The following is a 13,904-nucleotide window of genomic DNA, read 5'->3' on the forward strand; positions in this document are numbered from 1 at the left end:
GGCGCAACGCTGCAACCGCAGTTAAAATAACATCCATATAGCTGGGGGCCAAGTGAAATCAGGCTGGGGTGGCACAAAAATAGCTGGAGGTGGCCGCCACGCAAATTTGAACGCAGGAAAAACCCTGCATACATTTTGATTTTAAAAATTATGTGCCTAAAACAAGCCATTTTTAAGAGTCCCTATTTGTGATGTCACAAATGGGGAATTTAGCATAGAACCACCTCTTATGTGCTAAAGAGAGCTGTACATAGAGAACAGTAGCTCTACTCTAAGGCCCTCCCAGATATCCAAGCTTCTCAGTGAATAGAAGCCTGAGAGGATATGGGTGGGCGTGGCCAGCTCCAGCTTGTTTTCTTAAAGTGACAGAGTGCTGAAGCGACTCATTCCGGAAGGTCCTAAAATATCATGATGGATAAAACTGCTGAGATGGTTTATGTGAGAGGGATCTAGTGCAAAGAACTTCAGAAACACATTTTGTATTGACCATAGAACTGTTATAACTTAAGAAAAATAAGTCTAAACGTGTCTTCTTTTAAGGAAATGCCAGTTGGATGACAGGCTGAAACTGTAATTTACCCTAAATTACAAACTGTTATTAACACGTTATTCTCCAGGCAACAGCCTCAAACTTTGCTCTTGTAAAATAAAACAGTTGTCTCATTCGCTTTAAGAAAACTCACTTGTCTTTGGGCCACATAGCGACATGGTTGTACAAAAAGTAGGAGAGATGGTTGGGCACCAAGTCTTTGCCAGACACACGGACATCCACAGGGTACCAGTACTCAAACTCTCTCCTCAGCCTCTGCAGGTGCTCCTTAGGGATGCTCGTCTTGGGGAACGGAGACGTTTTAAAGAAGATGAAGTCCCACACCTCTCTGGTCATCTGTTCTGGTCTGTGAAGGACAAAAACCAGAGGGAAAGGTAATATGTTTGAAAGTAGGCTGAAGGTCACTTCCGATTTAGGAATCAAGTTTGAGTCTACTTAACTTGGATTACAGCATGAAATTACATTTTTGTTTTGTTAATTAAAGCTAATGATTACAAAATAGTCTCTTCCACCTCACTGGTTATTTGAAGGCAGAAAACGGAGGGCCAGCTGCATTTAGTTTAACAGTTAATTATTATTATGTGAGTGAGTGTGTCTGTGGAGGGGTGCATTCCTACTTGATTCCCAGCGGTGAGGCTCCTTGACCATTGAGCACACCCCCCTGGAGGAGGTGGGCTACGGTGTAGTAAGCCATGTAGATCGTGGAGTCCGATAAAGACTCAATCAGCCACTGCTCGTCCCAAGGCAGCCGTGTTCCTATGGTAACCAGGAGATGGGCACCCATACAATCACACACAACCAGAGAGAGAGATGGAGGAGAGATTAAATTAGTAAGACAACATGGACCCAGAAATTAGACAAAACAAACTAATCAGATAATCTGACATCCACCCAGCTCTTGTTTGAGCATTTCCACAAAACTAAAAAGTTTCTTACCTAATTTATTCACAAGCTCTGAGTCCATAATGATGTTTGTGGAGAATTTAACATAAAAAATTCCCATTCTCACTCCGTCGTTGATCACAACAAGCTACTTTAATGTTCTGACATTCTACAGTCCCAAGTTAAAATCTCTTCATCACATTATAATAAGCACACATTTACATCTTTGTTCCAGAATCCAGACTGAGATTTTTTACAACAATCATATTTAGGTGAAAAGTCTATGAACAGCGTGCTTCATATCGGTCTACAGCACACCGTGCATCTGCCTGGCATTTTGTTGAAATTAGCTAAATGTAGACACATTTTCACAACGTCTACAGAAAGTCTGGGCTGTGCAGCAGTCTTGTAATGCATGCCAACTGGCCTTCACACTGCATCTATTCTTGTAGGAGAAGAGGCAGACTGTTGCTAAGCGCATAATTATCAGCCCTCTGTCTCCATCTATGGACCAAAAATGTCATCCATTAGGGATTTTTCCCCCTTCAGCTTTCACAAGCTTGTAAATAACAAGAGTAAAAGTTAGGATTTTACTTCTGGTTATGAGAACGTTAACATTAAAGTCGATGGATCACACACAGGCAAGGAGCTCACTTACCGAGCCCGTAGGTACGAGAGCAGGCATGTTCCTGCAGCCAGGCCAAAGTTGCCTCGAAGTTTCTCCTCGTCTCTTCACAAAATCTAATTGTTTTAAAGAATGTCAGGTAGTTTATTTTTATTGCAAACAAAGAAAACATACATTTTTTTTAAAACAGAAAAAAATATATAAAATCATCATACTTTTTTCTTCTTCTCTGTCTGAAAAGAAGTAGGACGAAGTCGAAACTTACATGTCCCTACCCCTTTTATACATATCATTCTGTACTTATCCTTAGTATTACTATACCAAATGTAACACAACACCACACTAAAACAACAAATAGTGCAAATCACACAAACAACCAACTGTTGTAAAATTAGCTTGCAGTTAACTTGTTCATTTTTCTATTTGGCATCAACAGACAACAAGGTAAATTAATACACTCGCTGGCTACTTTATTGGGTACACCTGTCCAACTGCTCGTTAATGCAAATTACGAATCAGCCAATCACATGGTGGCAACTCAATGCATTCAGGCACGTTGACATGGTCAAGACGATCTGCTGCAGTCCAAACCGAGCTTCAGAATGGGGAAGAAAGGTGATTTAAGTGACTTTTAACGTGGCATGGTTGTTGGTGCCAGAGGGGATGGTCTGAGTATTTCAGAAACTGCTGATCTTCTGGGATTGTTGCATGTAACCATCTCTAGGTTTTATAGAGAATGGTCCAAAAAAAGGGAAAACATCCAGTGAGTGGCAGTTCTGTGGGTGAGAACGCCTTGTCAGAGGAGACATGGCCAGACTGGTTCAAGCTACTAGAAAGGCAACAGTAACTCAAATACCCACGTGTTACAACCAAGCTATGCAGAAGAGCATCTCTGAATGCACAACATGTCGAAGCTTGAGGCAGACGGGCTACAGCAGCAGAAGACCACACCTGATGCCACTCCTGTCAGTTAAGAACAGGAAACTAAGGCAGGGTTTCCCCCAGTGCTTTATAAGCCTGGCGGCCCGCCATACTTTGCTTGGTCACCCGCCAGGCTAAGCATCATGCCCCGCCCTCCCCGACCCTACCATGCCCCCTAACACGAATGGCACACGGCAGTGAAACAAAAGTAGGGCCCTCCATCAGCTGATAGTGGTGAGAAACGGCAGCCGATCGTGTGCACGGGCTCGATTTCTGCTGTGACATTCGGATGATTGGGTAAGAATCAGGCATCAACAACATGAAAGCATGGATTCATCCTGCCTTGTATCAGTGGTGGTGTAATGGTGTGGGGGGCATTTTCTTGGCACACTTTGAACCCCTTAGTACTAACTGGCAGGATAATGCGCCATGTCATAAAGCTCGAATCTCAGACTGGTTTCTTGAACATGATAATGAGTTCTCTGTACTCAAATGGCCTCCACAGTCACCAGATCTCCATCCAATAGAGCGCCTTCGGGATGTAGTGGAACAGGAGATCTGCATCGTGGATGTGCAGCCGACAAATCTGCAGCAACTGTGTGATGCTATCATGTCAATATGCACCAAAATCTCTGAGGACTGTTTCCAGGACCTTGTTGAATCTATGGCACAATGGATTAAGCCAGCTCTGAAGGCAAAAGGGGGTCCAACCCAGTACTAGAAAGGTGTACCCAATAAAGTGGCCAGTGAATGTATATTCTCTTTAAACATATTTTGTGCATTCATTCTAAGTGTTTCTTCTGACTGTATTACTTGGTTCTTTTTAACACAAAGAAAGGTTGTTTTACCTTCTTTTTTGCTGACGTTTCAACTACTCCTGCATCCTTCTTCAGTAGGAGAAGGAAGTGACGCTCTGGAGAAGACTGCAGGAGTAGATCAAACGTGTTTCTGTGTTAAAAAGAACCAAGTAATGCAGTTAGAATGTATACTCTCCCTTAATCAAGACAACCTCTACAGGACAGGTGACACAGACAAAATGTGGAGGTCAGTTTCTCACGTCTCTAATGACTTCAGGGCTTCGTGAGCTTGCTGCTTCCACTCAGAATCCCCGTAGTCCAAATACCTGTCGGACACGAATCAGATGTTTTTCTTTTAGTTATTTGCTCAACCGTTTCAACTCTTTGATGAACTCCGTTCTCACAAGAAACTGCAACCACCCAAAAGGAACTCAAGTTCATTTTCTTTTAAAATCCCTAAAGGAAGCATTTTTAAAAAGTCTCAGAAGGACTCACCACTGATCACAGAGCGCTACTACACACTCGTCACCTGAACGTGACATGACTTGTTTCTCTGGCTCCATGTAGAGCATGGCTTCACCCTGTCACACATCAAAACAACACCATTAAAAACTAAATGATGTAAAAGGACAGAAACACCATAATATTTCTGCTAACTCAGTGATGCGACTAGTGCTTTTTCCAGGATGAAGTCAGAACCTACAAATCTTACATTGAACTTAAATTGTTCCATATTCAACCTCGTAATGGTCCTGAATGTTCCATCTGCTTAACTCTAAAGCATTAATATCATAACTGACATTTATTTTTATTTACCAGTTTATTATATTTAATACTTGTTCAGTTAATTAATTTGTTTGATTAATTTGGAATAAAATGTTTCTTTTTAACACTTAGCAGCACACAGAATTAATATTCAAGAGTTGGTTAAATTAAGTGTTCAAAAACCTATTCAGGTTCAGAAATGTGCATCTGCTGTTATTAGTGACATTTTAACATGCAAATAATGTAGACAACATTTTGATATCGGCAGCACACATCGGCCATGGGCTGACCGTGGCCTCTAAATAACGGCAAAAGAAAACCAATATTTCCATCTCTATACTGAAATATAATGAGAAGCGTCATACCCTGTCGATCATCATCTTCTGGATGGGCTTCTTCACGTCCTGGACCTTCTGACCTTTGTACCCATCAACTAACATGATCTGAAACAGGAAATGATTGACAGAAGCTGAATTTCAGCCACCCTTAAGCCTAACAAGGAGTGGAATATTAAAACAGCCTAAAAGAGAAACACACAGAGTTCACGTCACCTTCTGGGAGCTGGATAAGAGGATTTTCTAGTAGCCAATGATGCTACAGGATAAAACAGAAGCTAAACAATGAAAACATTTTTACAAATAAACCTCCTAAACCTCATTTGGATGTCATGCTGAACAAAAATCCCAGAAAAGTCTAAATGAACCCCCCAAAAAAGTGCTGTTTTAACTGTGCCATAAATTTAGTGTGCCATTTTGAAGTAATTTGAAGATATGTGAAAGTAATATGTTAAAAACAATATATTTTAAATACAGAGTTCAGAGAGGGGCTTGTTGGTTGTGTGTGCACGCAAGTGTCTACAAGTCTGAAAAAGTGTCCTAAATTTACCATCTGACCTTCTCCAAGTCGTACTCGAAGGTTTCCTTAAAGTCGTGCCCATTTTCCCACCAAGTTTTATTTTTAAATCACTTACAGTTTTCAGACCCTGTTTTGTGTGTGAGCAAGCTTTCTAAACGAGGACCCGAGTCTAAAAGGTCGAGTCTGCATGTGTTTGTTCTCCAACACTAAAGGTGCTTGCTCACCCCTTCGTAGAACCCCTTCAGGTACACCTTCTCTTTAGCTTCAGCCAGCTTCTCCTTGTCGTTCTGGCTCTGGATCTTCAGCTCATCACACACCAGAGGAGCAGACAGATTCCCGTACCCCGGGATCTCAATAATAGGGACCTGGCATGTGCAGAAGTCCACGTGAACAGAAAGACGTTTAACGACTGAGACAAAACGAGGAGATTCAGCGAAAATTAAGCGATTTGCTCACCGGCTCAAAAGGCAACACCATCTTGTCTTCAATTCCATACTTTTCTCTGAGGGCCTTTATGAAATAAAATATTTGATAACACCTTTAATAACAATGCAAATTGGACAGTGAAGATAAAACGTTAATTAAATTAATAACCGCTCGTGTGTGTCTACGCCTGCAGCGTTCCCAAATGTCTGAATGTCAGATTTTCACCTGTTTCTTTTTGATGTCCCTGAGAGCAGCGATGTCATCAGGAGAATCAGAAGGCACGCTGGTTACAACCCCAGTACCTGTACAGAGACCACAACGCCACATCAGAACGCAAAAAAGCACTGCAGCTGACTTTACTTTACACTAATTCAAAACCGACAGATGCCACATTTTATTAGCTGCTGTGCAGGTGCACTGGAGCAGCTAACCAACTGTGAAAAGAGGAGAGAAACACATGATCTCGTTTAATGTTCCTCATTACACTCCGTAACCCTCGAAGACAAGTCGACAGATTGAGCAGGAAGGATTTTGTTTTTCTCATTGAAATTCTGACATTTCGGTTTAGTGACTCAGAAATTCAATTTATAGAATTTTATCAACGATGTGTGAATTCTAGACAAAAATACTAACCTGCAGCTCTCAAGCAACAAAGATGAGAAACAAAAATAAAGGAAAACTGGATTTGAGGCAGAGAAAGGTCTTAAGTTTTAGTTTGTTTTACTTTGTGTGAAGAAAAAACAAAACAACAGCTTTAGCTTTTTTTGCCTAATCTGATATTTTTCTATTTTAAGATTTTGCATAATGAAAGATTTACTTTAATAGAGGTTTTAAAAGATAATAATTCCTGGAATAAAAAAATCATCTAAGAATAAATTAAGGAGGTCGAGTAGCTTCAACAGATCTATTCAGTTCTGATTATAGAACACAAAACATCAAACGCTCCAAGAGTCGTGCAATTATTAAGGGTGTGGAACTCTGAAAAACCTTTTTAAAAATATAATTTCTGATTATAATCTGAGTTTTTCATGCAGGCTGAACATGAAAACAGTCTCCTACACCTATCTCCTGCATTAGCTTCTGATAGAAAATAGATGGTGAAACTCTAGGATTAGAAAAGCCTGAAAGATCTACGTCACGCTGTCACTTAACATTCATGGACTCACCCACCTCGAGTCTCGACAGGGAAGGCTGTTGCTGGTTTAGCGTCCAGGAAACAGCAGAGAACATCTTGGCTAATAGAAGCCAACCTTTAGCTTTAGCAACTCCACAACACAGAAGAACTCTTTCAGGTGTGTGTTGTTTGTGGAGATAAAAGTTGCAAGTCAGAGGTAGAGTCACATTGCTGTTAGCCAATCAGAAGTGAGATGTCCAAATATCAGGAAATAAGACTTGAAATCCTGTCGTCTGAAGCTCTCTTCTGATCTGGCTCACTTATACAGGTCCTTCTCAAAAACTTAGCATATTGTGATAAAGTTCATTATTGTCTGTAATGTACTGATAAACATTAGACTTTCATATATATTAGATTCATTACACACAACTGAAATAGTTCAAGCCTTTTATTGTTTCTAATATTGATGATTTTGGCATACAGCTCATGAAAACCTAAAATTCCTATCTCAAAAAATTAGGATATCATGAAAAGGTTCTCTAAATGAGCTATTAACCTAATCATATGAATCAACTAATTAACTCTAAACACCTGCAAAAGATTCCTGAGGCTTTTAAAAACTCCCAGCCTGGTTCATTACTCAAAACCGTAATCATGGGTAAGACTGCCGACCTGACTGCTATCCAGAAGGCCATCATTGACAACCTCAAGCAAGAGGGTCAGACACAGAAAGAAATTTCTGAACGAGTAGGCTGTTCCCAGAGTGCTGTATCAAGGCACCTCAGTGGGAAGGAAAAAGTGTGGCAGAAAACACTGCACAATGAGAAGAGGTGACCAGACCCTGAGGAAGACTGTGGAGAAGGACCGATTCCAGACCTTGGGGGACCTGCGGAAGCAGTGGACTGAGTCTGGAGTAGAAACATCCAGAGCCTCCGTGTACAGGCGTGTGCAGGAAATGGGCTACAGGTGCCGCATTCCCCAGGTCAAGCCACTTTTGAACCAGAAACAGCGGCAGAAGCGCCTGACCTGGGCTACAGAGAAGCAGCACTGGACTGTTGCTCAGTGGTCCAAAGTACTTTTTTTGGATGAAAGCAAATTTTGCATGTCATTCGGAAATCAAGGTGCCAGAGTCTGGAGGAAGACTGGGCAGAGGGAAATGCCAAAATGCCTGAAGTCCAGTGTCAAGTACCCACAGTCAGTGATGGGCTGGGGTGCCATGTCAGCTGCTGGTGTTGGTCCACTGTGTTTTATCAAGGGCAGGGTCAATGCAGCTAGCTTCAGGAGATTTTGGACCACTTCATGCTTCCATCTGCTGAAAAGCTTTATGGAGATGAAGATTTCATTTTTCAGCACGACCTGGCACCTGCTCACAGTGCCAAAACCACTGGTAAATGGTTTACGGACCATGGTATTACTGTGCTCAGTTGGCCTGCCAACTCTCCTGACCTGAACCCCATAGAGAATCTGTGGGATATTGTAAAGAGAAAGTTGACAGACGCAAGATCCAACACTCTGGATGAGCTTAAGGCCGCTATCGAAGCATCCTGGGCCTCCATAACACCTCAGCAGTGCCACAGGCTGATTGTCTCCATGCCACGTCGCATTGAAGCAGTCATTTCTGCAAAAGGATTCCCGACCAAGTATTGAGTGCATAACTGAACATAATTATTTGAAGGTCGGCTTTTTTGTATTTAAAACACTTTTCTTCTTTTATTGGTCGGATGAAATATGCTAATTTTTTGAGATAGGAATTTTGGGTTTTCATGAGCTGTATGACAAAATCATCAATATTAGAAACGATAAAAGGCTTGAACTACTTCAGTTGTGTGTAATGAATCTAATATATATGAAAGTCTCATGTTTATCAGTACATTACAGATAATAATGAACTTTATCACAATATGCTAATTTTTTGAGGACATGAACTTCTCGACCCAGTGCACCAGGGCTTTGTTTCCCCCCAAGTGCGACTTGCAATGTATTCCGTCCTACTTGAGACCACTGCTCATGTACTGATTAAACCAGTGTTCCACATCTGTAACACTACTAGCTTTGGACAAATGGTTGCTTCTAAACAGATATCTTAAAGAATCAAAAAGGTCAAATGCTGCAATTTAGATCTCATTAAACGATCCGATTTACATTTCTGGACGTGTACCTTTGTCCTCCTTGATGGTGAGCATGGGCAGGGCATAGATAACCTTGTAGGAGGTCAGAGGAGCACTTAGGGCAGAGCCAAGGATATCCTAGATGGACAAAAATAATCGTGTGAAGCATTTCCTTCCATACACCGAGAAGAAAATCTAACTGGCTACAGAAATATGGAACACTGAAATTGTTCAATTTTCACACTAAAGGCCCTAAAAAGAAAAGAAAATAGGATTTTCTGGAGTAACAGGGAGCAGCAGACGTACCTGTCCCAGTATTTCCATGACCACCGGCACCACTCCGTTCTCCTTGGTGAAGCCCTGGTAGGACATGTTTCTGGCGGATCGGCTGGTTGAGATGAAGACGTCTCCACTGGTTGTTTCAAAGGCGACGTACTTCATGTCAGGTCTCACCCAGCAGTTAGTCTGACCAAACATGGTCTCTGGTCTCAGAGTGGCAGCAACCAGGAAGATGCTTTTGCCTTTCACAGCACTGTTAGAAGAACAGGGTTTACAAACAGGTGTTCTTTTCTTTACTGAGTGGATTTCTCAATATTTATGTTATAATTTGGTGTCACTAGAAAACACTTCACGCCCAACAAGTCTGTACAAGAAAAAAACTTCTGAGAAAAGTCTCAGTGGGCACAAATAACTGTGTGTTCCATGAACTTAAACCACCAAATAGTTCCCGAGCACGGCCACAGCTGCAGCTCACCGCTCCCCCCTATGGGGATGGGTCGAATGCAGAGATGACTTTCACCAGTGTGTGATGATGACTTTGGGACTTTAACTTTAACTTGACTTTAGTATTACGAGCAGAACAGAGGTAGGTGATTGTGGCTTTGTACCTGCTATAAAAGACTTTGGATTTAAATTTTGCAGTGTAAGGTTCAACGATCTTCATTTTGATGAGTGTGTACTCCTGGGGTCCAACGCCCTGGAGAAAATAAATGTTAGAAAATAACAGCTCTTTAAATAACATTTTCTCCGACAGAAATAAAAAAAAGTAATATGAGATTCTTAAGGATAACGTGTGTAAAGAACACAGAAAACACATCCACCTCTCCAGTTTGCCTGTCGTGGTCCATGCATGGTTGTCCATCCTTAGGAGAGAAGATGGTATACCTGCAGAGGAGCTGGTTTTAGCCAATATCGCCCCATGGGAAGCTATATAACTTAGGCCAATGTTAACTTAAACTGCTCAAGTCAGAAGTCATTATAAAAATGATTTATGTGCCCTCATTTGCTTGAAAGTGAGAGGAAATAAAAACACCACCTCTTGCCAAACTTGATCTTCTTTCTCTCCTTCAAGGTGAGAAAGTGCCACCTGACAAAGGAGTCGTAGAAGGGGTTCACGTCCGTGGTGATGAACGAACGCCTCCAATCCACCTAAGAGATGTTAAAATGAAATGAAGCGTTTGATCACCGCTGACTGGTGAATGGAAATCATCTCTAAAAGGCTTCTCATCCTAAAAAGGTCAAAGATTTTGCAGCACAAGCTCAGAAGGCAACTAAGCTATTAAACATGAAAGTAGGTAAAACTGCCATTAATGACAGTTAATTACCTTGACTCCCATCTTTTTGAGGTCTTTGACAGCCAGAGGAGGAAAGTACTCTAGCCAGTGCTCAGCATTAGCAAACGGAGAAATTTCCTGGTCGTTCAGTCCTAAAGACCTCATAATGTCCCACTGGAAAGTGGACGATCCAGATTTGGCCACTGCTTTGCTCTGATAGGAGACAAATGAGACAAAGGAAGATTAAGCAGTAAATGATTTAATATTTTCTTTGTTAGAATACATTCTTTGTGTTTTTAATCCAGTATCTGTTTAAAAATGTTCAACAACCAAAAAACACAAACTTGGACATTTAGGATGAAAACTGAGCTCAAGTTTCAGGTCCTAACCTTCTTGCCCTTTGCCTTGTCCTTTATGATAATTTCATCAGATGCTGCTGGTTTCTCCTTCGTTTCCTCCTCCTCCTCCTCATCCGGAAACTGTGGAGGGTTTCCATAAAGCTCCATCTCTCTCTTCAACTTGTCTGCACAGGCCTGGTGGACACACAACACACATTTAGCGACAGAGGTAAGCGGGACACTAACAATTTGATCTGCTTTTCCACTTTTCCTAGGATACGTAGTCTGGATGAGAAGCTAGTGCATCAGTGTTTAATACGCTAGTGCATCCGTGTTTAATACGACGAAGAAAATACAAACATAACTTTTTGCCAGCTTCAGTGGAAAATGGAAGATGAAATATTTTTCTGAAAACAGAACTTGTGCTTTACTTTTAGTTGTTTTCCTTCCCTTAGACAACATTACAGTCATCATCTCAGTTTTCAAGGAGTTTATACAGACACAAGTTTAAGAGCTGTTTTAAAAACCATAAATTGTTGTAAAGAAATTCAAATAAGCAAGTATGTAGACAAGATCTTCTTGAATAACTGCATTAGCACCAAGATTTGTAGCTCCTTTACTCTTGACACTGAGCATCTGTGCCCAGAAATTTGGCTAGAATGATCAGATGGAACAGGCACCAACTATGTAAGAAGGAATAATAAGTGTGCTTTGCTATCATTAGTAGGCCTTAATCATCAGTTTTGGATTTAAACCTTCAAAAACGTCTCCAAATACTAGAGGTGGAAAATAACGAATTACATTTACTCATGTTGCTGTAATTTAGTAGCTTTTATGTATATTTATACTTTTTAAATTGTTTTTTAAACCTGTACTTTTACTTATACTTGAGTATGTTTTTTAAAAAGAATTGTAATTCACCACAATTTAAATCATATCCATTACGGAGTAAAAATAAATCGGAGGCTTAATAAATTAAAAATTTTACGTGTCGCAGCGTCGGAACAGAAAGACACCTGCATGAGCACCGCGTCTAAATCGTGGGGCGGGAAGGGGGGGGGGTTGTGAGGTGCACATTTGATATTGAGGACAAACAGCCATTTTTACCGCAGTTTTGCTCAAAAACATCAGTTCAGTCCCTGTGATCCACTCGCTGTTCACCTCCTCTCTCCCTCCTCTCCTGTGGGTTGAAACCCGCACCTTCGCCCACCGGTGTGACGTCATCACAATTCCGCTTGGTTCGGTAGTGAGACTCTGTTCCGTGTTTGAAATGTGTTTCCCTACCGCTCCGCACAAAAGCGGCAAAATAACGTTTAGCACTCATAACAAGCGGATTCTCTGCACTTTGCTCATTACACAGAAGACCTGCAGGCCTCTGTGATTAAAGCATCCTGATAGTGTTCAGTTGTAAACATTGTGCTCCATCCCTGTGTTTGAACTCAGAAGATGCTTCTTGATGCCACAGATGTGTGATGATTTAGCTTGTTTCTTTATTTTACTCCAGAATAAGATATTAAATTATTACAAAAGCAGTTTAATGTAGTTAAATTAGTTATTCAAATGATTCTAACATGCTGCAGTGTGTGTGTGTGTGTGTGTGTGTGTGTGTGTGTGTGTGTGTGTGTGTGTGTGTGTGTGTGTGTGTGTGTGTGTGTAATGTGATCTGGCGTTGTGATTTTGCACTACTTGGATGTAGCCATTCTTACGCTGACATAAATGTAACTTAATGACTTTTACTTTGAGTACATTTTATTTACGATACTTTTTACTTTTATTTGAGTAAAAATTTAGGAAAGTATTTGTAACTGAGTAAAAAATTAAAGTTTTGGTACTTGTACTTAAATAGGAAATTTTAGTACTCTTTCCACCCCTGCCAAATACCAACCCTGGGCTGTTTGTGAGAACTTTCAGAGTAAAACTTATCTTTTTCTAGTTTTCCTTTTTATGTAGAGACAACAAAATCTGATTGTGGCAGGTTTTAGTTGTTGTCACCCTGAATCCAGATTGTTTTTAATAACTGCTTCTCAACTTCATAGCAGATAGAGAACTGACACCTACCTTGATCGGCATGCCTGTGCAGTGCAGCCCAAACGGAAAGAGGCATTTCTTCCCCTTCAGTGACTGATAACCCACCGCAAACTGCAGCAAAACAAGAGAGAAGCTCATAGCAAAACGACAAAAAGATGAGAAGATCAAAGGTTTTAAGTTTAGATTTTCTTTTACACGTGTGAAGGGAAGTAAAACGTTTAAAATGTATGCAAACTCACCTCACACTTTGACAGGCTGAATGTATGGCCAAGATGCAATCGGCCGTTCATGTAAGGGTAAGGAAATGTGACAAAGAATTTGTTCTTGCTAGAAGAAAAAACACAAATGGAGATTAATTAATAAGCATCAAACCTGTTTTACGCCTTAACAAATTGATACGGGTGTAAAACAGAAACTCACTTGGTGCTTTCTCCAATGGTTGTCGGTGCATCCTTCTCAAACGCTCTCTCCTTCTCCCATTTGTCTTGAATTTCTAACTCAATCTTTCTTAAATAGTCCAACTTTGCAGTTCCTTTTCGTTCCTTGAACAAAATGCCAAACAGTTACCTAGTTTTTATGATACGCTGAAATGTGACAGACTGACATAAACGGTTTATGAACTATATTCTCGACAGAACTAATAATAGTTTTAAATTGTGCTGTAAGAACGTTTTTGCAGCTGGATCTCCGAACGCTCATGTTAGCTAACTTGGCTAACGGCTACAATAAGTTAACGTACTAAATCAAACAGCTTCTTCGCTAAGAAACAACCCCACTATGAACATTTAAAACTTTAAACCTACCGTCATTCTGAACAAAATTAATCGCAATATTGTTTACTGCTTCGGAAAAAAAAGGGTTGAAATAGTCTCCAGTATGTCAAAAGAAACCCACGCCACCGGTGTCCGGATGATGACACACGCGATCAGCTTTTCGCTGTGT

At 40.8% G+C, this 13,904-nt stretch overlaps 1 protein-coding gene across 1 annotated transcript in view; it reads right to left on the bottom strand.

Moving 5' to 3' along the window:
- The window catches only part of lars1b (leucyl-tRNA synthetase 1b), a 28,756-nt gene extending 14,856 nt beyond the window's left edge, over window positions 1-13,900 (bottom strand). Inside the window, exons 1-20 of the mRNA XM_054730703.2 lie at window positions 13,766-13,900; window positions 13,383-13,504; window positions 13,202-13,289; window positions 12,993-13,073; window positions 10,986-11,129; window positions 10,648-10,809; window positions 10,359-10,471; window positions 10,144-10,207; window positions 9,931-10,019; window positions 9,350-9,575; window positions 9,094-9,181; window positions 6,047-6,123; window positions 5,852-5,905; window positions 5,620-5,760; window positions 4,906-4,983; window positions 4,271-4,356; window positions 4,036-4,101; window positions 2,091-2,173; window positions 1,168-1,306; window positions 684-896 (exon numbers count right to left, since the gene is read on the bottom strand). Coding sequence (XP_054586678.1) covers window positions 684-896; window positions 1,168-1,306; window positions 2,091-2,173; window positions 4,036-4,101; window positions 4,271-4,356; window positions 4,906-4,983; window positions 5,620-5,760; window positions 5,852-5,905; window positions 6,047-6,123; window positions 9,094-9,181; window positions 9,350-9,575; window positions 9,931-10,019; window positions 10,144-10,207; window positions 10,359-10,471; window positions 10,648-10,809; window positions 10,986-11,129; window positions 12,993-13,073; window positions 13,202-13,289; window positions 13,383-13,504; window positions 13,766-13,771 — 2,120 coding nt within the window. The 5' untranslated portion in view covers window positions 13,772-13,900. The remainder of the gene's footprint in view (window positions 1-683; window positions 897-1,167; window positions 1,307-2,090; window positions 2,174-4,035; window positions 4,102-4,270; window positions 4,357-4,905; window positions 4,984-5,619; window positions 5,761-5,851; window positions 5,906-6,046; window positions 6,124-9,093; window positions 9,182-9,349; window positions 9,576-9,930; window positions 10,020-10,143; window positions 10,208-10,358; window positions 10,472-10,647; window positions 10,810-10,985; window positions 11,130-12,992; window positions 13,074-13,201; window positions 13,290-13,382; window positions 13,505-13,765) is intronic.
- Window positions 13,901-13,904: the final 4 nt, after the last annotated feature.

Source organism: Nothobranchius furzeri, chromosome 10 (genome assembly GCF_043380555.1).
Source record: "Nothobranchius furzeri strain GRZ-AD chromosome 10, NfurGRZ-RIMD1, whole genome shotgun sequence".
Taxonomy (NCBI): Eukaryota; Metazoa; Chordata; class Actinopteri; order Cyprinodontiformes; family Nothobranchiidae; genus Nothobranchius; species Nothobranchius furzeri.